This window comes from Ammospiza caudacuta, chromosome 6 (genome assembly GCF_027887145.1).
Source record: "Ammospiza caudacuta isolate bAmmCau1 chromosome 6, bAmmCau1.pri, whole genome shotgun sequence".
Taxonomy (NCBI): Eukaryota; Metazoa; Chordata; class Aves; order Passeriformes; family Passerellidae; genus Ammospiza; species Ammospiza caudacuta.
In genome coordinates, this window is record NC_080598.1 from 22,704,677 (window position 1) to 22,725,331 (window position 20,655).

Consider the following 20,655-nt stretch of genomic DNA (forward strand, 5'->3'; position numbering starts at 1 on the left):
ATGGACTAGATGTCTACAGAATTCTACTAAGAGGTGGTAATGGACAGCCAAATATGAAAGACATTCAAGTTCTGTCAAAAAATATCTGAGCACCCCAGAGACTCCATGAGGGTCAGGCTGATCTCATTCTTCCTGCCAGGATGTCATCAGATCTACAAAGATCCAGGTGAATTTACATCTAGAAAGGTAAAACTAATGTTGGGGAAAAATAATCCTGAAAGTGATTAAGAGCTAAGAATGACCAGCCTGCTCATGCAAAAGTTAAAAACTATCATGATTGAAAATGTAAAAAAGAGAAAGGATACATTAAAATGTTTAAAGGAGGACAAAGAAGTATATTCAAGCAGGATAAAATTAGAAACAGGATAATTTTAACTCCAAAAAAAAAATTAAAAGTCTCCTTGACAAATGTTGGAAAGGCATAGTAGGATGTAAGTAGAAACTTTATGATTCTTGTCATTTGAAAACAGAAACTCCAGATTAAAAAATGGAACAGAAATGTAAGGAACAGAGCAACACCAGCAAACACATCATGAGCAGAGAGATTTTTGTTTGTTTTAATTTTTTCCTTATTTTGCTACACAGTGTTGTTTCTGGGAAGTTCCACAATTAATCTATACAGCCATGTAGGTAACCTTTGCCACTTTAGGGTTTGAGGTGAATTTTTGGCTTATACCAATCTCTGTACAGTTCATAAGAGAGCAAAGTAGGAAGGTATATGAGAGGGTTGTTACAGGCTCCTCTGGCAGAAATGCTCAGTTGTGACAGAGCAGCTGTTAGATAATAAAAAACAGAGCTGCCTCAAGTGTTTATATCACAAACTCACACATTCCTGATAAAACTTATTACACTTCTTGCCTTTTACTTTTGTCTCTTGGGAAAAAGAAAACAATTTCTGGCCCATATGAAACATTAAAATAGCTTCACATTTCATGGATAGCTTTCCTCAGTCTGAGAAAAACTTGACTAGAGGAACAGTAAGTTCCTGAATTTTTAAGTAAAATATTCTATTATTAATAATAACAGTACAAATTCCTTTCCCTTTTAAGTTATATGTGAGACATTCCTTAGATCAGAATTATCTGCCATTTAGAAATAGTCTTCAGGCTCATTTTATCACCAGTGAGATAAATTATATGATCTCTTGAGCCACACTTTTCTCTCTCCAATATCCTTCAAATGCTGCCTGATGGAATTGTCATTTGCTTTTGTCCCAGTCTCTTCATTAAATGAATACTATTTTTTTCTGCTGCCTTCCTCTCACCCACTTTGTTAAATAATATATATCCCTTCATACATATAATTTATTATCTCTATATTCTGCACAATCTTTCAATAATATATTGCATGCCTGAAATAAATCTCATTTCTCATTGCTGGTACTAATAAAAGGTTTATATTTCCCTTTTTGTCCCTCCCTGAAATTAGGTGCAAGAGCTTGTATGGAATTTTGCTCTTAATTTGCTTACAAAATATTTTAATATTGCTACTTGCATATTCCCAAGTCAGAGTTGGCTTTCAGGCTGAGCTGTGCTAATGTATATAGCACATTTTGCCTATGTAGTATAGCTCTGAACATTTTTTATAAAATTATTGCATGGTTTGGGTTGGAAGTGATCCTAAAGATCATCTAGTTCCAACCTCCCTGCCATGAGCAAGGTACCTGTCATTAAAGCAGATTGCTCAAAGCCCCATCCAGCCTGGCCTTGAGCACTTCCAAGGATGGGCCATCCCCAGCTTCTCTGGCCAACCTGTGCCAGTGCCTCACCACCCTCACAGTGAAGAATTCCTTCTTGATATCTAACCTAAATCTACCTTCCTTCTGCTTAAAGCTATTCTCCCTTGTCCTACCATTATCTGCCCTTGTGGAAAGTTTCTCTCCAGATCTCTTATAGCCCCCTTCAGGTACTGGAAAGCTGCTATAAGATCTTTCCAGAGCCTTCTCTTCTCCAGGCTGAACAACCCCAGCTCTCTCAGCCTGTTCTCATAGGAGAGGTGCTCCAGCCTGATCCTCTTCCTTGCCCTCCTCTGGACTTGTTCTAACATGTCCACATCCTTCTTGTGTTAGGGGCCACAGAGCTCTTCTAGGGGCTTGTAATGTTGCTTTTGCATAAGCTGTGCTGGTGTGCTCAGGAGGCCAAACACTGAAAATGGTCACAGAAACTGCACGTAGTAACCAGCAGGGGAATAAGAGCAGCTTCTGCTGTTAGGAATCCTAGCATCTTTCTGTAGAAAAACAGTTGTGGACTTAGGCTGGAACCCCTGGGGCCACCATGCCACCTAAACCATCCTAATGACTGTCAGAGAAAGCCTGATAGACTGAAACTGAAGAAAGTGAAATAACTATCCTCAAAAAGAGGACATTTTGTCTGGAGGAAGCCTAAATTACATTCTGTTCCCCAGTGAGTGCTGTCATTACCCTGCATGCTGCTAAAAGTCACAGCAGCCCCTGAGCCAGAAAAACGCCTGCACAGGGATCCTGAGCATCAGGATTTGGATCTGAGCTTTGGATTTTTCATGGTTTCACAGCAGTGCCCAACAAGTGCTCTGGAGCTAGAGGACCTAGAAGCCTGAAAAATGTGGCTCCAGGATCCTGTTGCTGGAGGGAGCACAATATGCAGAGGATGTGGAAGTGACATTTTTTTTCCTCTCTGTGATTAAGAAAACAAAACTGAAAGGAAAAATACAACAGATTATACAAATTTCTTTGAAATTTACTGTTATGAAACCATTCTAACAGAAGACTCCCAGCCAGCTCCACCTACATGCACTTCATACAGCTCACTGGTATTTGCAAAGGCTGCCTACAGCCAAGCCTGCTAAAGTCAATAGTGGCAAATCCCATCCTGTTTGCCATTTTGAGTGTAAGTCTGATTTGATCAAATTCTTTTCCTTGGTTTAAGTTTTGTTTAGAGGGCAAGTCTGATTACCTGAGTATCATTACCTGAGTATCATTGTTTTTCCAAAAATTTTATAACATTAGCATATTGGAATTTTACTATTGTAATTTTACTCCAGCATGGAGTTATCAAGTGATTAGCCTGAAGGCAAGCAGAGAGTGACTGACAGAGCTAGGAACAGTTCTGTTATCTCCTGACATTCTTACTACATTTACACTTAAACTGACCTGACTTTGTGCAGAAGTCAGCAGTAATTATTATACCATTTATTAATCAACAAGCTGTTATCAGCAGCAGGGTTTTGTCCAAAGGAGGTGGAGCCATATGGGAGCAGATAGTCCAGAGTGTCTGAACACAAAGCATGTGAGTTAAGGAGGGACTCAGCCATGAGCAGCTCAGCAGCTAGAGCTGGGTATTGTGAATCCCTTTGCAAAGCCCCATGTGCAAAGAGCTCTTCTGAATTCAGACAACATCTGTAGTCTTCACTCGAAACAGAGCTTATTTCCTAATGTTGGCCCACGAGCTCTGTAGGGTCCATGTCTCTGATGTCAGTCCAAATCTCCGATACTATTTTTTCCTGTGCTTGTCCCTTCTCTCCCCAGCATGCATCCACAAGGTGAGGACACCTCAGGTTCTCACAAGGTTTGCCAGCAGAGAAGAACTGCCATGGGGGAGGACTCAGATGGTTCTCCAGAGACATCCTCCTTTGGCAGCTTGGCATAGCAGCCAGAGATGGTTAATGCCTAACACAGAAGCCCACAGAGACTAACTTTAGCCAAAAGCATAAGGATATTGGCTGTCAAAATATTTTTAGAATGGCTGTATCCTCCAAGAGGGAATGAGGCGAGGGATTCCTGGAGGCCATGGCTCAGAGTGCTCAGACCTGCTTTTCTACTGCTTCTCTTAAGTAGTGCACAGGGCTTTCAAACCAGCATATGAGTTTGGCAGTGGATTTGATACAATAATCTGCATTGGGAGATGTCAGGGTATCCTGCCATCCTGAGGCAGTGTGGCTGTGCATTCCTCTCTGCTCATTAGAGACCTTCTTGTATTAGGTCATACACAGTATGAGGCAGGAACCCTGCCTCCAGACTGATTCTTTAGGAGTCCCAGTGCTCTTGTCTGGCTCCTGTCTGCCTTCAAGGTTCTCTGCATGCTGGGATCATGGGCATATATCATAAATCTGCTCATAGCATCATAGGGTTTGTGAGATCCTGTAGTGCCTCATAGAGCAAAATGTGTAAACTGTGGTGGGAATGTCCTGTGACACTGCTGACACTCTCTCTGAGCCTACAATTGTTTCAGCACAGGCTTTGTTTCTACAAGGAGCTCAACTCAAAGTGATGGTACTTATACTCAGGAAAGAGCCTGGCATCTTCTGATGCTGTTCTCAAGAGCAACTCTCAGCTCAACATCTCCTGAATAAATGGAGCAAACACTGCAGGATCCAGCATAAAGAAGCTAACATTCTTTTACCACCTCCCTGAACATCCCACCTCTCCTGCACTGGAGAGCACTGATGACTAAGAATCCACATGAAGGAGCCCAGCTGTTCTGCTCCAGATTCTGGCAAGAGCTGGATGTGAATGGGAGCCAGAGAGGTTTGATGGCATTAACTTTGCAACGTGATCTTCATTCTTCCCCACAGCAGGAACAGACTGCTGGGAGCTGAACAGCTTCGGAGGACAGGTGGTCTTGGTCAGGACTCTGAAGAAAATGCTTTCTGGGGGTGGTGTGTGTTTACACGGGCTGTGTCTGAGGGGGCTGGTGATGACTAGAATGCTCGCTTGTCTTCTCTGACTCCACTCAAAACTTTTACTTTTTGGAGCTGACAGGCTCTGCACTTCAGATGAAAAAAGAATGTGGCTGCAACTTTTAGAACCAGAAATTAGATGGGGGTGAACAAGGAAAGCCAAGAGTGCTAAGGTTTGGATTGAAAACTAATTTTTTTTAAGCAAGACTCTCATAGCAGAGAGCAAATGATTGGAAACACCACAGTAGATCCTTTACAGGAAAGGGCATGGAAACTAATGTGATCAAAAAGTGTTCACAGGGATGGCAGTGTTTTCTGAACAGCTACAGCCACATATCAGAGGAGCTCTGCTCTACTTGGTCATGCCTGTCACCACAGACTCAGCAAGGAGTGGATGAGGCTCTAGGCAGGGGCCTCAGAGGTACCTCAAGCCTCTGTGTTACCACAAGCACTTATTCAAGTCTAGGCTCCACAGAAGTGCTCATGTCATGGTGATTTTAGCAATAGCTAAAAAAGCCAGTTTCCCTCAGGAACTTGGCCTTTAGTATCAAATACAAGTCCTGAAGGAGTAACAATCATTCCCCAAAAGTGTGAGCGTGCATTACAGTAGCCTCCATTTAGGCTTTTGGCAAGGGATGATTTTTGATAAACTGTCTCTGCCCTCAGTCACTTGTGTTTCAAAAGAGAGGAAACACTCTAACCTTCTTCATGCCTCCTGTGATGTCCCAGGACACATCCTCCCAGTTCTGTGCCCAGCTTCTGCCACAGCTCGTGCAGAAGTGCTGGGAGAAGCTATTCATTACAAAGGTCTTTGGCCTTCATTTATTCCCCATGAAAGAGTCCTGGAAGTTCAAATCACCTCTCATTGTTGCATTTTGTCAGTCCCCACATTAATCTTGGAAATGTCAAAGGAAATCATAAAAAGAGTGGCTGATCAACCAGCTCCAAGAACCAGAGAGTAGGTTTCCAGTCCTGCTCTCTGGGCCTCTTTGCTTTTGCAGTAGTTCCACCAGCTAGGAATAATTACACAAAATTATGACGTAATCCCTACTGAAAACCAAATCTTTTCATTCCCTTCCAGCCAATTGGAAGTTGCCCCTGATGTTTTCTAACTCCCTGCCTCTGTGAATGAGACCGTATCCATGAGAAAATATGCTTGGATCACTCACTGTGATTTATTCATCCGGAGGCAATTTGGAGGCTGTTGCTTACAATTAGCCACTTGATCTTTATCAGCATTGTTCTTAGCCCTCAGAAGGCTGTGTCTCTGGATACAACCTTTCCGGTACTTGGATGGCCTATTTAATTACACAACTGGACCTGTTTGTGCATGGGATACTGGAGTGAATGAAATCCTAACAATCCTCAACATTCATTTTCTCTATCAGTAGCAAGAACTAATATTTACCATAAGTTCTCTAATGTGTCCCTTGGAAAAAATCACAATATCATCCTGCAGGGGAGAGCACTGTCTGCTCAGGGGGAAGATTATAGGGCAAGAAGCAGGTGTGCTTATTATTACATCAAATTACAAATGAGAGAGTAAATAATCCTGAGGTGTTTCATTGTGGAAATGTCATCTTTCCAAATAAACAGGGACAAGCCCAAGCAATACTGGATGGAAAAGGCACTCTAAACAAATGCATATTGCTATGAAAAAATGTTTCTGAAGGTGCATTAACTGAAACAAGAGAACAATATATAATGATATAGATTCACCTTGGCATAGCTGACAAAATATTTTATTCAGCCTTTTGCAGAGATCTGAGCTGAATTTCATACAGGAAGTAAGATCTGGCATTGCCCATTTTAGAAAAAGAGATGGCAATTACCAAGCACTGAGATGAGAGTATAGGGAAAGGAAGTGAAGGGAACTGAAAAGCAGAAGAGTACTAAGGAAGTAGCAAGACAATTTGATTGGCTGTGAAATGCACTTTCTGAGCTCATGAAAGAGCCCAAGTGGAAAGTGGGAGTCATAAGAAAGCACAAGTGGGACTCTGCCTGGTCAATTTTGTCATCATTCCTGCCTCCTGGGGCCATTCTGCCTTGGCAGTGTTTTTCCATCACCAGCAAACAGCATGGAAGACCATGCAATGATTCCCATGAAGGGAAGTGTGTAAGGCAGTTGCCTCAGAGGTGTTTGAGTGTATAATCCTCAAGGAAGAACAAAGCCTCTTAATGAATTTGGAGGGAGGGGGAAGGGAAAGAACAAAACTGTAAGCATTGAAGAATGCTGATTATTTCAGCAAACTTTCACCATAGTTTTAAGGTTACCCCAAAGCACTGCAAGAGCTGCAGTCTGTATGCTTGCACCCCAGAAGTACAAACACTGTATCAGCAGTCTTCAGAGACAACTGAACAGAAGGGCAGGAGAGGGAAGAAAGAAAAAGCAAAGTTGTATTTTGGGAGGGTTCCTGCAAATGAAGCTTACGACGACGTGTTTTCAGGCAATAGACACTAGACAGAGGCCAAGCAGGAACAATTAGGACATATTTTGTACTTTTCTTAGGGCTGTGCTTTGTTTTGGGAGGGTTAGCAGTTGCATACAACCCATCACTGTATTCTGGAGAGGTAGGTTTGGTGTTAGCATCTGTTGTAGGGAGTGGGTGGTTGTTGAGTTTGGGGATCTCCTTTATGTCTTTGGTGTTGTTTATGGTTTATTTGGGTGGAATGTCAGTGGATTATGTTTATTCTTTTTCTTTAGTGGCAGATCCTTTTCAGAGACTTGGGGGGATTGGTTGTGATGGTGTGGGAATAGTTTTAGTTCTTGGAAGTAGTTTTTGGGGGAGTTTACTGAATGCTGATAGTTCGGGGTGCCTGCTGTTGATAGTGGGATATGTTTTCTGTTCAATCAGATTTTAGTGGCGTAGCTATGTTTTATTCTTGCAGGGTGAGGATAGCTTTGGTGGGGCTGTTACTAACTTTATTTGTTGTTTTGGAACTTGTGTGAGGGTTATCTGACAGGGTCATTCAAGCAGTTTAAAGGTAGAAATCAGAGAATAGTTTAATGTAAAATACCAGCTTGGGGAGCTGGAGATAAAGGTTTAAGTCCTTTTTTTCTGAGGTGATTTGTGGAATTCTAAGAAGAGGAATAGTCTTCACTCATTGGTTCAGAAGACCAATGTTTTTTCTAAACTATTAGAGTATTTTTAGAAGTTGAGTATTTTGTTTTTCTAGGGCTCCAGTAATAGGGAAGAGGATTAGGAGGGTGGTGAAGTAGGTGAGGGAGGCTATCTGGCCAACAGTGATGAATGGTTGATAGAGACAAAGATCTCAAATCTATAATCTACTCTGGGCCCTTCTCTCAGTTTTTCTAACTCCAAAAAACCCAAAAGTTACATCTCCTGACACTCAGCTCAGAGGCAGAAAGCATCTCCATCAGCAAATTAGCAACTGTGTTCCATCCCCCTGCTCTGTGACCTTTGGAAAAGGTGGGGGTGAGCTTGAAGTGTGCCAGTGGTGCAGACTGGTTTTTGAGCTGCAGGCAGTCATTATGTGCTGAAGAGCTGGTTTATGCCATGCATTACAGGAGGCTTTTCAGAAAGACTCAGCCTCCTCAGTGATTCAGTGGTGAAATGACAGGCAAAAGTATCTTTGTCCCATCCAGTGTGGGGAAAATGCCTGAGATGTAGCTTGGTCCAACCTGTCCTCCTGACACTGATTCGTCCTTCCACATGGCAAGCCATACCAGGGAGAATCCTGTGGATGGTTTTATCTCTAAGATGTCTTAGCAGGTTGAGGAAAAAGTTCAATATTGTTTTGAGGTGGGCAAATAGAGATTGCTATGAATATATTTAATGTAGTTTAGAAATATACTTCTTTTCCTATGCAGGCCTATCCTTGGATAGATTGCATTTACAAAGAGACAATTTCTTGTTTATTTAGATGTTGGTTATGCCTGGGGCTATGCTCTGGGCAGAATACCATGGAGTTTTACTAGATATGTTTCACTTTCTGAAAAACTAAAAGAATTGTCTAGTTAATTGACACTGAGAAAATAAGAAAGCAACAAGAGGAGTTGTCAGTAAAGCAGATTTTCTGTCTCTTTCAGCCTTGCTGTCAGTGACACTTACTCACTGGAGTTTCAAGACACTATAAAAGTATTATGAGATCAAACACTGGTAAATGGTATGAGCACCTTCCTCCCAGAGAGTGTGTGATTTACCCAATCCAACATTCTTACTGATGGAATTGAGGGAAAAGCCAGTCTTGGGGATCAGATTTTTGCAGGTTGATTTACAGCAGCTGTTCTTTAGTGGCTGCTTCAGATGTTTGTAGCAATATCCATCCTCAGCCAACAACATCATTTTTCTCTTAGGTGTTTCTGTCCTCCTATGAGGCATCTTGGCTGTTTGTGTAACATGAGCTGCACAGCTTTAGTTTATTGCTCAGCGAATTAAGACAACCCAGAACTGATGTTAGGTTATCTTAAATCACCACACATAGTGTTTGGTGGTTTGGCAGGTGGTTTCTCTGTGAGCACATCCCTCTAACCAAGGGAGAAATCTCCAGAAAATATACTGAAGTGAAAACTGGGAGCAGAAATCTCTACCTCCATCTCAACACAAGCCCTTCAAATTCCTGCACTAGTCACTAACCAATACAGATTGCCTTTTAAGCACATAATTTTCCTGGAAAGGAGTGTACTGTGGGGCAGTGTGTATGTTGTGGGGCAGGATGTATGTTTGCTGACATCCTAGCAAACATCTACGCAGCATCACAATGTTCTTCTGACCAGCTCAGTAAAACAAGAGAGGGCATTATGCCACCAGAACTGAACTCTGAAGTGACTTATTAAAAACCTCTCTATATTATGTTGCCTCTCAGAGGCAGTTCCAGGAAAGTTCTGGAAAACAGCCACCTCTGAGACCATTCTGTGGTCACACTACAGAGCTGCTGCATGACAAGCTAAAGGGTGGTGCTGTGTTAAGCTTCAGCCTGTAGCCCCTAATGGATCTTCAAAACCTAAGAACTGCCACACTGAGTGAAAGGTTTTTGTGTGGCTCTCAAAGCACACAAAATCCCTTGGATTGTAACAGTAAAAAAAAGCCACTAGCCTCTACTCCTTAGCAGCTCCAGGTACATATGTCCTTCAACAGCAGGAGCAGGGTTTTATTTCCCATCCCATACACATATCCCAATAGGAGGGACAATGGAAATGTGGTGGAGAAGGAGTGGCAATAATCTCATATCTTTGACATGACTACACAAAATACGTGACCTTGACACAAGTGAGGAAGAACTCTATCTCTTTCAAAAAATCTGTAACAAGCCATTTTCCACTGGAAAATTCAAGTGAAGCCCAACAAACAACAATAACAACAAAAAACAAAATAAAACAAAACAAAAAAAAAAAAACCCAAAAAACAAAACAGAACAAAAAACCCAAAAAATCACCAAAAAACAACAAACAAACAAAAACCCCAACGAATCAAACAAATAAAAAAGACCCAATGGCAATCCCAGGAGCAGGAAAATTAAGAGTCATATTTCTATTTGGAACATTTTCTATAGCTGGAATAGGACTAATTTCCAGTACAACACTGCAAGAAAGGACTCAGGGGTTTTTATTTAATTATACCTGAAGTTCTCCATTGTAATCATGCAGTGTAGGTAAGGTGTAACACATGTGTGCTGTAAATGGTGAAGCGATTACACACTGATATAACGTAATTATACACTTACACAGTGATTATGGCACTTGAAATCTATTACTAAGAATCTTTCTGACAAAATTATATTTAAAAAAAAACCCTCCAAGCATGCTATTAGAAAACTCTGCATTACATATCTAAAGTTAGGTAAGAAAACCTAGGTTGAATGCCCAGAACCTCTCCCCAGTGCCTCATCCTCAGCTCTGCTGGGTTTCAAACTCTGTCGAGCTTATGCCAAGCACCGACAGCTGGGCTCCTTTCTCCCACAGCAGAACAGGGGCTGAGGTGTGGTTGGTGGGATGTTATGCTTCCTGCCTATTTTAGATATAAGCAGGCTCTGACAGGATGAGCACATCCCTAAGAGCCAGCCCAAGTCACAGATACATGGGGCCAAAAAGGATGGAAGTGGATTTTATCAGCTGTGGGGAAAGGCCTGAAAGCTATATTCAGGGGCCTGTTGGCACACAGTAAGGCCAGCCCTAGCAACATCAAAGGCTACAGCAAGGAGTTAGTTTATACAGTTCTGTCAGTTGGATTAGACTCTTCATTAGGATGCAGAACAAACCTCTCCTACTTGGCAGACAGGAGCAAGAAACAGAATGAAAATGGAAATCAGATCTCAGCCCTGAATTCCCCATTCAGTGAAGCTCTTCTTATTTGCGTAGGAACTCCAGTTTGCCTGGCTTTGTTTGAAATAAAGGTAACAGGAAATTTCTGGGCAGGATAAGGTCAAGGTCCCTTGCTTTGGGGCCAGCAAGCCCTGGGAGGACTCTGAGTCAGAACAGCCCGTTCTAGGAGGAGGACAAGCAGAGGGCAAGAGCATTTGCTATGGGGTACCAGCAATACTGTCTGTACAGCTGCATCCTCAGCAGGCAAACTCAACAGGGCAACTTTGGAAAAGACCTTTTTTAGTTGGAGTTGGACAAGTAGTTGTCACGCTGCACAGAGTCATGGGCATTCTGACACAAGAGTGGATGGTTTTTAGCAGGCAGGTTGTGCACTAGTCAGCTTCTTACTTTTCCCCTTCATCTTTTGATGAAGTTGCTGGTTTGTCTCAGTGTATTTGTATGCTAGAAGAACAATATTATCTGATTTTGTGGGTTCCTAATGCCTCTGACAGCATTAGAATATACAAAGGTCAAAGAGAAAAGCCTGAGTTTGCTCTCAATCATGTCAGCATGGCTAAGAGGTCACAGGGAGGGGGATGTAGGTATACTGCAAATTCATTTTAAGGTCAGAAAGAGCCCAAGTATTTAGAACAGGAGTTAGTTTTCTCTACCTACTGTATCATGATAGCAAAGTATGTCTATTTTAAGAAGGTATTTCTTGCTATCTTTAGGATTTGTGTTTATTGTGTTTTGGGTCAGAAAATAGAAGGTTAGCATTTGTTTTACGATTTCATATAAATTTTTTTAAACAGTCTCAGGAGTGAAACAATACATATCTATCTAAAATATTTCTGGCCCTGAAACAGAACTGACTGAAATATATTAGCAGCTGTCAGAAAGATAAATGCCTACGTTTCACTCCATGCTGTTGAAACCTTTAATTCACTATATTAGCCCTTGAAATTGTAAACAAAATGTTAATTTCTTGGCTGCCATAGTAGAAGATAAAAGAGACTACTAGCTGTAAGTAACCTGTACCTTGGATCATTTTATTAATATTGCAGATTGTAAGTGGCAGGGCACTTAGGGTTAAATATGACCCCAGGAAAGCAGCTTGACCAATGTTGATCACCCTGCTAAATAGATGGAATTTAATTTAATGGAGGAAACAATAGGTTCCCTGTGGTTTATCTCATTAAGGTGATTTCCATAATTCCAATAGTGATTCCTACATCTTTAAAATTAAACTTGGTAACAGACAAAAAGATAGAGTTGCATTGGGATGGTAAGGGAAAAAAAAAAACATTTCTGATTCTGTCATGAAATACTCATTGCTAAATTTGTTTAATTTGGCTTTAACTCATTCCTGAGATAATCCCACAGTCTCTCTTCATCTGAACCATGTCCCTTACATTTCTTTAAAACCCTCATATCTCTCTGGGTACCTTCTGTTCCACCACCTCAGAGCTTCTACATGCACTTAACATTAAGGGGCTCTAATTTTCTTCTCTCTTATACCTTTTTTTCATCCATTAACTTTAATAGGATTGCACCTGGTTTCAAGAAAAGCAGACTGAAAAAAAGTCAGTCCTATAGTGCCCAAATTCGTATTCCATACTCCAAAAGTGACAATTTTATGACAGTTTTCTGCAGAAATAAATTTATTTCCCTTGTCTTTACCTCAAAAGACAGCACTTTTGCTGAAAGACCTAACAGAAAGAAAGATTCTGAGGAAAACACATTCTCTCTTTAACATTTAAACTAAAAGGCTGTTCAGGAGACTACAATTAGCTTTATAAGAATTGCAGCCATAGATATTTTTCCCAGTTCTTCCTTTTGTTCTTAAAAAAACAAATCAAACTTTAATTTTCTGGCTTTTCTCCCCATACATTGGAAAATACTTAGGATGCATTTTGGCAAAACTGAAGGAAATAGCTTAAGAAAAAAAATTACTTGAGGCTGGAGAGAAAAAAGATTTTCCATGATGTTTTCTAACTGTGAGGTTTGCTATTCACATAGAAGGCTGTAATATAGATGCTGGAAAACAATATTATGCCTAGCATAAACAAAAGGCAAACATATAGCCACAAACATCATAATGTAATAGAATTTTATCCACCAAAGTTGTTCTTTTACAAATCAAACTAAAAGATTCTCATCAAGTTAAAAATCTTACTGTCTATGTGTTTAAGTGTCTCCTCTCTTTCATCCTGTTAGTACCTGTACCTTTGATTGCTTACAGTGACAGAAATCCCATCCTATTGTTTTTCAACTATCTCCCCTGTTGTTTGCATGGGTGAAGCTTCTACACTGGAATTACAAAAGAAAGTCAGTAAAAGAATATGAGCTTCATTCTTTGCCTTGCCTGTACTGTAGAGCCTGCCAAAACTAGGGCTGAGGTTTGCTAGAAATGTAATTATTTGAAATTTTGGTTGGTTCTGAATCAGACAGGAATCTTTCTTTTTTTTTTTTTTTTTTTTCCCTCACTCTGTTCTAAAGGAGCAGAACTAATCTTGCTGAGCAGTTGCAAAGAGCTCAGGAGTTTCCAGTCCCTAAATGACCTGCTAAATAACTACTCACAGGAAAGAGGCTGTTAGCAGAAGAGCCAGACACTCATAGTCCTGAGGTCAGGAACTTCCACTTTTTAGCAACCTCTTCCCTAAAGAAAACATACCAGAAATCTGTGCAATCTGTTCAGAAATAATTTTTTTTTCAGGTTTCTGGAAAATATGAGGCAACCTCTCCTCATGTCTGAGCTATTTCTGGATGTGTAGAAATTGAAAAGTCTTTTACCTCAAAATGAATCAACAAAGGAGATATCATGACACTATGATTTAACTGCGCTGATGAAATAAAATAAATTCCAGGAGATAAATCCACTCCTAACAATGGCATACATAGGAAAAAGATTTTGAAGTGAAGTTTGGTGTAAATTAGTTCCTTTGACACAGAACTGAAAACTCTGCTTCCCATTACATGCAGTTATCTGTCCCTCCTGTTTTCATATCTCTATTGATACAATGTCATTTGTGTGCCTTAGGGCCAGAGGAATGCCACAGCAGGACAGAGTAAGCCATGCTTTCTGTCTTGGGCTAAATATGATCCCAAGTGGATTTCACCAGTATCAGTGAAATCTTCCAGGATTAGTTCAGTGACTTTAAGTATTGCAGAATGTTCCTTTCAGCTAGTGTAGATGATACAGCTTTTATCATGGCATATATTGCAAAATTCTCACTCCCTCATGCTCTTTTGAGTTCTGTTAGAGGAAGATATTCTCATGCAAGAAGAAGTAAATCACTGGAACAGACAATTGATTTGAATCCACTAATTTTACAATTCACTTGTCAGGACAAAACCAGGTGTGTGACTATAGGTGCAGATATGAACAGAATCTACCCTTTTCCATTTGTTTTGATCCCAAGTCTCTTTCATTCATGGTGCCAAAATTCTACTTTCCAGGGGAATGTGAAGAAAGATGAATTTCCTGTGACTAACTCAGTCTAGAGCATTAAGCACAGGGCTCAGCTGGGGTATGTATTTTCAGTAGAGAACAGCTGATGCACATAGTGGAAAGCAACAGGCAGAGATACTTCTGTCTGATAAGGCTAATCCATTACAAAGATTTCTTGTGTGCAGTTTCCTGGCTTCAAGTCTGTTTTACCTTTTTACACATTGACATAAAGCTCCAGAATGACTGAGTGGAAATCTTCATGAACTGCAAGAAACATGTCTTAAAAAATGCCACAAGAAACTCAGTGCCTTCTCTGAATCTGTGACTGACCAAACCTACACACCACCAACACTCCTTACAATTAATGCATCAGTGAGCCCTGGAGGCTGCTCATGCACACAGTGCCTGTACTCACAGTTTTCACAGCGACTCCCTGTATAGCCAGCCAGACAGGCACACTTGTAGGTGCTGCTTTTGTCCAGAATGCATGTCCCATCATGAAGACATGGAGATGAAGAACAAGCTGTAAAAGAAAAGCAAGAATGCTCATGGTCTCTCATAGGATGGGGAACCTACCCATTTTTCCTTGTGGTGGCTGTGTCTTGGGGTAAATTACATATTAACATGATTAGAAGTTAGAAAGACACAGTAAAGGGCCTGATGCATGTCAAAAAGTCTTCTGCCCTTACTTACTAGAGGAGGGATCTAATAGGGATAAGCAGTTCTTTTCCCAGCACACGTTACTTTTACCATTTAACTGCAGTCAAGTGGTGAGAAAGATTTATGGAACAAAATTAATTTGCATCAAGTTCAATTAATGTTTAGAGCTTAGACTAAATTAAAGAACTCTAATAGCAACCTACCTTTTTCCTGCCATTCAACCCAGGGTTTAGGGATAGGTTCTGGGATCAATGGTTTTTGCAGGTTTTTAAGTGTCTTGGACCTTGTTGGTTTAGATTTTGGGAGTTGCTTTGTCCCTGGGAAACTCTTGCATACAACAATCTAACAGTGATGCACATCAAACTATATACAGTTTGTATACACCAGCATAACTTAATATCAGAATGTGTAACTGTGCATTAAATACCAGCAAATTCCATTGTGTAATAACATACACACACACGTTTTTTGGTGCCTGCTCTAAGAGGAGACAAGTCAATAGAACTATTGTGGTTTAACCCCAGCTGGCAGCTGAGTACCATGCTGCCACTCATTCCACGACTGCTGGAGGGGAGAAGAATTGAGAAAGAAAAATGAAACTTCATTGGTTGAGATATGAAAACTTTAATAATTGAAATAAAATAAAAGATTATGATGATGATAATAATAATAGGAATAACAATTACATTGAAAGGGGGGGAGAGAGAGAGAGAGAAATAATGCTGGAGAGAAGAAACTATCCACAACACAGCTGTTCACCATATCACTGACTGAAGCCCGGGCCCTCTCCAAGCAGCAAACCATGCTCCCAACCAACTCCCCCCAGTTTTTACAATATTCTGTGGTATGGCATATCCCTTTGGCCACTTTGTGTCAGTTGTTCTGGCCATGCTCCCTCCCAGCTTCTTGTGCATTTATTCACTGGCAGAGTAAAAGAAAATGCAAAATCCTTGATTTAGAGTAGCACTACTTTACAATCACTAAAACATTAGTGTGTTACCACACAAAATCCAAACCACAATATGGCCCCCTGAGGGATACCACTTGTCACTGATGTTCACTGGGGCACTGAGCTGTGCCACCCTGTAGCTCTGACCATTCAATTAATTCCTCATCCACTGAACAGCTCACTCATCAAATCCATCTCTCTCCAGTTTAGCCAGAGGGATGTTGTCGCCATGTCCAAAGGCCTCATGAAAGTTCATGGACATAACATCTGTAGCCCTTCCCTTGCGCACAGGTGTAGTTCCTCAACTGTAGAAAGCCACTAGATTGGTCAGCGCAGGACTTGCCCTTGGTGAAGCTGTTCTGGCTGTACTGAATCACCTCCCTGCCCTCCATCTGCCTTAGTCCTCCTTTTGGGAGGACCTGTTCCATGAACTTCCCAGGCACAGAGGTGAGGCTGACCGGTCAGTAGTTTCTGTGGTCCTTCCTTCTATCCCTTTTTTAAAATGGCTGCCTTTTTATCTCTTTTCCAGTCACCAGGGACTTTTCAAATATCATGAAAAGTGACTTGACAACTACATCAGCCATTTCCCTCACGACTCTGGGGCGTATGTCATCAGGTCCCAGAGGCTCATGTATGTTGAGGTTCCTCAGGAACAACACTGATCATCTCTTATGGTGGGAAGGAATTTGCTGCCCCAGTCCTTGCCTTGCTCCTTGCCTCAGCTCGAGGAGTGTATGAAGAGAGGTTGCCAGTGATGACTGAGTCAAAAGAGACAGGCTCTGGCCCTCCCTGCAGCCAAACCTGCATGGCTCCATGTTTAATGTGGCAGCCCTGCCTGGGTCATCACCTCCTTCCTGGTGCATGCAGAGGACCGGTTCCTGCCGAGGGGACACCACAGCTGCACTCCCTCCCAGGGGGTGCTGATTCTTGCCTGGGCTCTGCTCTGCAGCTGCAGCAGGACCTTGCCCTTCCTGCACTCCCAAGGTGCCATGAACTGCTGCACACCCTGGCTGCACCCTGGGCTGCTCTGAAAGGCATGGGGGTACAGAGGGGTGCTTGTTCTGGCACTGTGCAGATCTCCTCCGCACCTCCCACAAGCTGCTCAGGTGTCTCCCAGCTCAGGAAAAGCCCCCGGGTGCCAGGATCTGTCACTGCCACCATATGGACCAACCTCAGAGCAGCTTCTCTCAGAGAAGTTTCTTATTATCCAGATGGCATGAGGTAAGAAATATATAGATGCCACATATAGATTTCTCTGGAGGCTTCACGTGGTGATATGTAAGAGCAATTTATACATGGTCAGGCAATTAATATCTTCCATGTCTCATTGAGGATTAAGGCCTGAATAAGAACAATAATTCATTCTTTAAAATAAAATATATATGTGACAGTTGTACTGTATACAACTAATGTAAAATATCACTGAGAAAGAGAAGGAGAACTAGAAGACTCCTTACAGACTGATATTTTTGTAGTCACTGGTTAAAGCTAGTGAACTTTTATCTTTGTCTTTGTCCCAGCTTTGTCTCCTGATTCTGGAAAAGTAAGCAAGTCAAGCGAATAAGGTAAGTGTCAGATACTCTCCTTGAAAATGCCTGATACTAAAAACGACTAAATATTTTTTTCTGTTTTAAGGAGTCTTGATTTCCTGGCTTAAGTCAAACAACAAGGGACAATACTACAAATGTTTAAAGTAACTATGTTATGTCCACTAGCTTGTGTGTACAGAAAGGAAAGCATTATTGAAAGTCAGTAACTGGCTTTCATCTAACTGGATCCAGCATATGTCTAATCCTTAAGAGACTCTGATAGCTCCCCATCTGGCCTCCCATGCTTCTCATCTGAATTCTGTTCAGTGACTTCTAGTCATTCATGCCAATTACTGGTTCCCATTTCACACTTGGCATGGGATGGGACCTAGCACCTGCTTCCAGATTAGGCAGAACAGCAGGTTGTGTGGTTTCATCCTTTAATAACTATACACACAGTGACCTTTCCTAAAGGAGATATAGGCTTTGCAGCTTATTTTGTATCAATCAAGACCTTTCTGGAATTTGAACCAATGATCTCTGTGCAGTCAGTGCCCCTGCTTCAGCAAATTATGGGTACTAAGCCAGTACAAAGCTCACAAGAAGAGGAGGCAGAAAAAGAAGGAATTCAATTTTGACATACTTCTTCAGTCCTTTCCACTACACCACTAAGGTGCTAGGGGACACCAGATCACCTTCATGTCCTAGTCCACATCTTGTAAGCACCTCTGTTGCTGCTGCTCCCACCTGCAGCATAGGGAATTGCTTTTGTAAGCCCCGTGAAATCTGTTCTGGGGACCTTGGCTCTTCCACAGTGCTGTGCACAGAAGGAAATTTCAGGGCAAATGCTTCAGTTTTCAATGTGCTGCCAGAGCTTTCGATCCTGTGCTGCCCCCACTTTCAATTCTATGCTGCCCCATGCACACTCTATTCTTCCCTTAAATGGTCCTGCTGGCCAGGTTAGTGCTTCACATAAAAAGACACTGGGAGTGTTTGAAAAGCCTTTTACTGCACTACACATTAGACCAGAACAGCCTCATAATAAAGTGCACAAATAGAGCTCCTCACAAACTCTGAGAAGCCCTTTACAATGTGCTCTATGTGGATTACCACACTTGCAGCCTCACAGCCTCAGAATAATTACCACTCAAAATGGGGCGGAAATAAAGTGCTCCACAATATTCAAATACCGAGTGTTCCCTGCTGGGCAGAGAAAACAGAACCAATTCAGCTTGCACCATATGGAAAATGTTAGTTCCCTGAGTGTAGGCAGCCCTTATGCAACATAGCCCACGCCACACTCATTTGTTCTATATCACCTCTCCTGCTGTAAGCCCAGGCAAACTATCAATAGCTAACTGCCCCTGCTAGCAGGTACTAAAGGTGACATTTGAAGAGCAGGGCAGGCTGAGAAATGGCATAGGAGCTACATCCAGAAGTATGAACATTTCATATTGCTAGATACACCTCTGATCATTGTTAAGTCAGGTTTGTGTATTTATATAAGGGTTATATAAACTAACTAAATTTCCTGAGCCAGATATACCGTGGATGGCCTCATGAAATGTGGGTCACCGGGGTGTACAGAAGGCAAGTTATGGTGAGTCATAGATCCTGCAGGGTTTATCTATGGCAAAACAGCACAGTCTGATTAGTCTTCTGTGCCAGGAGTTCTGTAGATAGATTTGACCAAAATTCCTTGCATAGCTAAATAAGGAAGATCCAGGATGAGCGTGGAGGCTGCTGCAAATCCAATGGCAAAATGACAAGCCAGCTACACTTTCAGTGCTATTTTGAAACTTTGGAAAGCAAGGTAGGGGACTGAAGCACTGAGTAGTAATGAAACCAGTAATTCTGGAGCCCCATTTCTGTCATTCATAACACTGAGATCATCACAGAATGGGAAACGCCTCTTCATTTTTTTTTTAAAGAAAATAATTTGTTCTGTGTACACACTTGGGGACTTTTTGTTTGTTTTGGTCTTGGTTGGTTGGGGTTTTTTTAAATTCCTAATGGTACATGAGCCAACACAAGAATTCTGTTAGGGCATTTTCACTGAACTATCTATGAGACTTTGCATCAGGTTTTTGCTGCTTGAGACAATGACTGCCCCTGCATACAGCATTGAGCAATTCTGCCACTGCAGATACACATGCCCCTTCCCCTACTTCCTCTGTGCTCTTAATTCTTCAATTCAAACAGAAAAGTCACACAAAACAGTAGCTTTTCTCTGCTGGCTGATGTGCTTGTTCTTCACACAAGTAGAAGGAATTCAGTCTTTTTTAGAAGAGCCTCACATTCACATGCCATCTGACAGCTTTTGAATCTTCCCCACACTAACTTTATGTAAGTTGCTGTTGGCAACACAGCATGAAAGTTTTTAATGAAGCAAAACAGGCAAAGAGATTAGTGAAATTGAATTAATGAGAATGAGTGGCATGTTCCACTTTTAGATTAGGTTACCTGTAATTTCTTCAAAGACAGCATGAAATCCATCAAAGTTCTTGGATCCATCAGACTGGAAGAGGACATGGAGTGAAGACCCAGTGCTTCGGATGGGAGGTGGCCTCTCATTTCCACAGAATTTCTTTATTATTTGACTGTCCAAATTGTCCCCATCACGAATCTCCACATAGTCATACTGGCACATATAATCAAACTCCAGGCTCAGCATGGAAAATCTTGGGGAACAAGAACAAACAGTCAGACTGCTTACCTGGGTACCCTGAACACTATTTATTTGGGCATTTAGGTATTTAAGGCCTACCCCCTCAGTGAATCAACATGCACTTAACCACACAAAGACCTCTCACTCATCTCAATTTTTGCATCATGATGCCTAGAAGCTGGCTCAACTCTATACAGTTGCTCCATGAGAACATACAAGTATCAGAACAGTGAAGTCCAAGTTGAAGTCATACAGTCTATACACGTGCATCAGGTCCCTAGCCATAATACAATGTCAGAACTTTCATCCAGGGTCAGGCACTGCAGGGGGCATATTTCTACTGTCATTGTTTGCTAAAAAATGTTCTATTTGGCCTAAATAAAGTTTTAAGTACTGAAAGTTACAGTATAAAATAACAAGGTTCAAAAGCTATCTACATTCAGAAGTCAGCAATTAGGGATACAAGGAGAGCTTGGGGATGTA

The 20,655-nt window shown here is 41.5% G+C and overlaps 1 protein-coding gene across 2 annotated transcripts in view; it reads right to left on the reverse strand.

Annotated features, from left to right (window-relative positions):
• PAMR1 (peptidase domain containing associated with muscle regeneration 1) overlaps positions 1 to 20,655 on the reverse strand; it is a 55,251-nt gene that overhangs the window by 14,318 nt on the left and 20,278 nt on the right. For both annotated transcript variants that reach the window (XM_058807245.1, XM_058807244.1), the window contains exons 5-6: positions 19,968 to 20,185; positions 14,782 to 14,889 (exon numbers count right to left, since the gene is read on the reverse strand). In XM_058807245.1, coding sequence (XP_058663228.1) covers positions 14,782 to 14,889; positions 19,968 to 20,185 — 326 coding nt within the window. The remainder of the gene's footprint in view (positions 1 to 14,781; positions 14,890 to 19,967; positions 20,186 to 20,655) is intronic.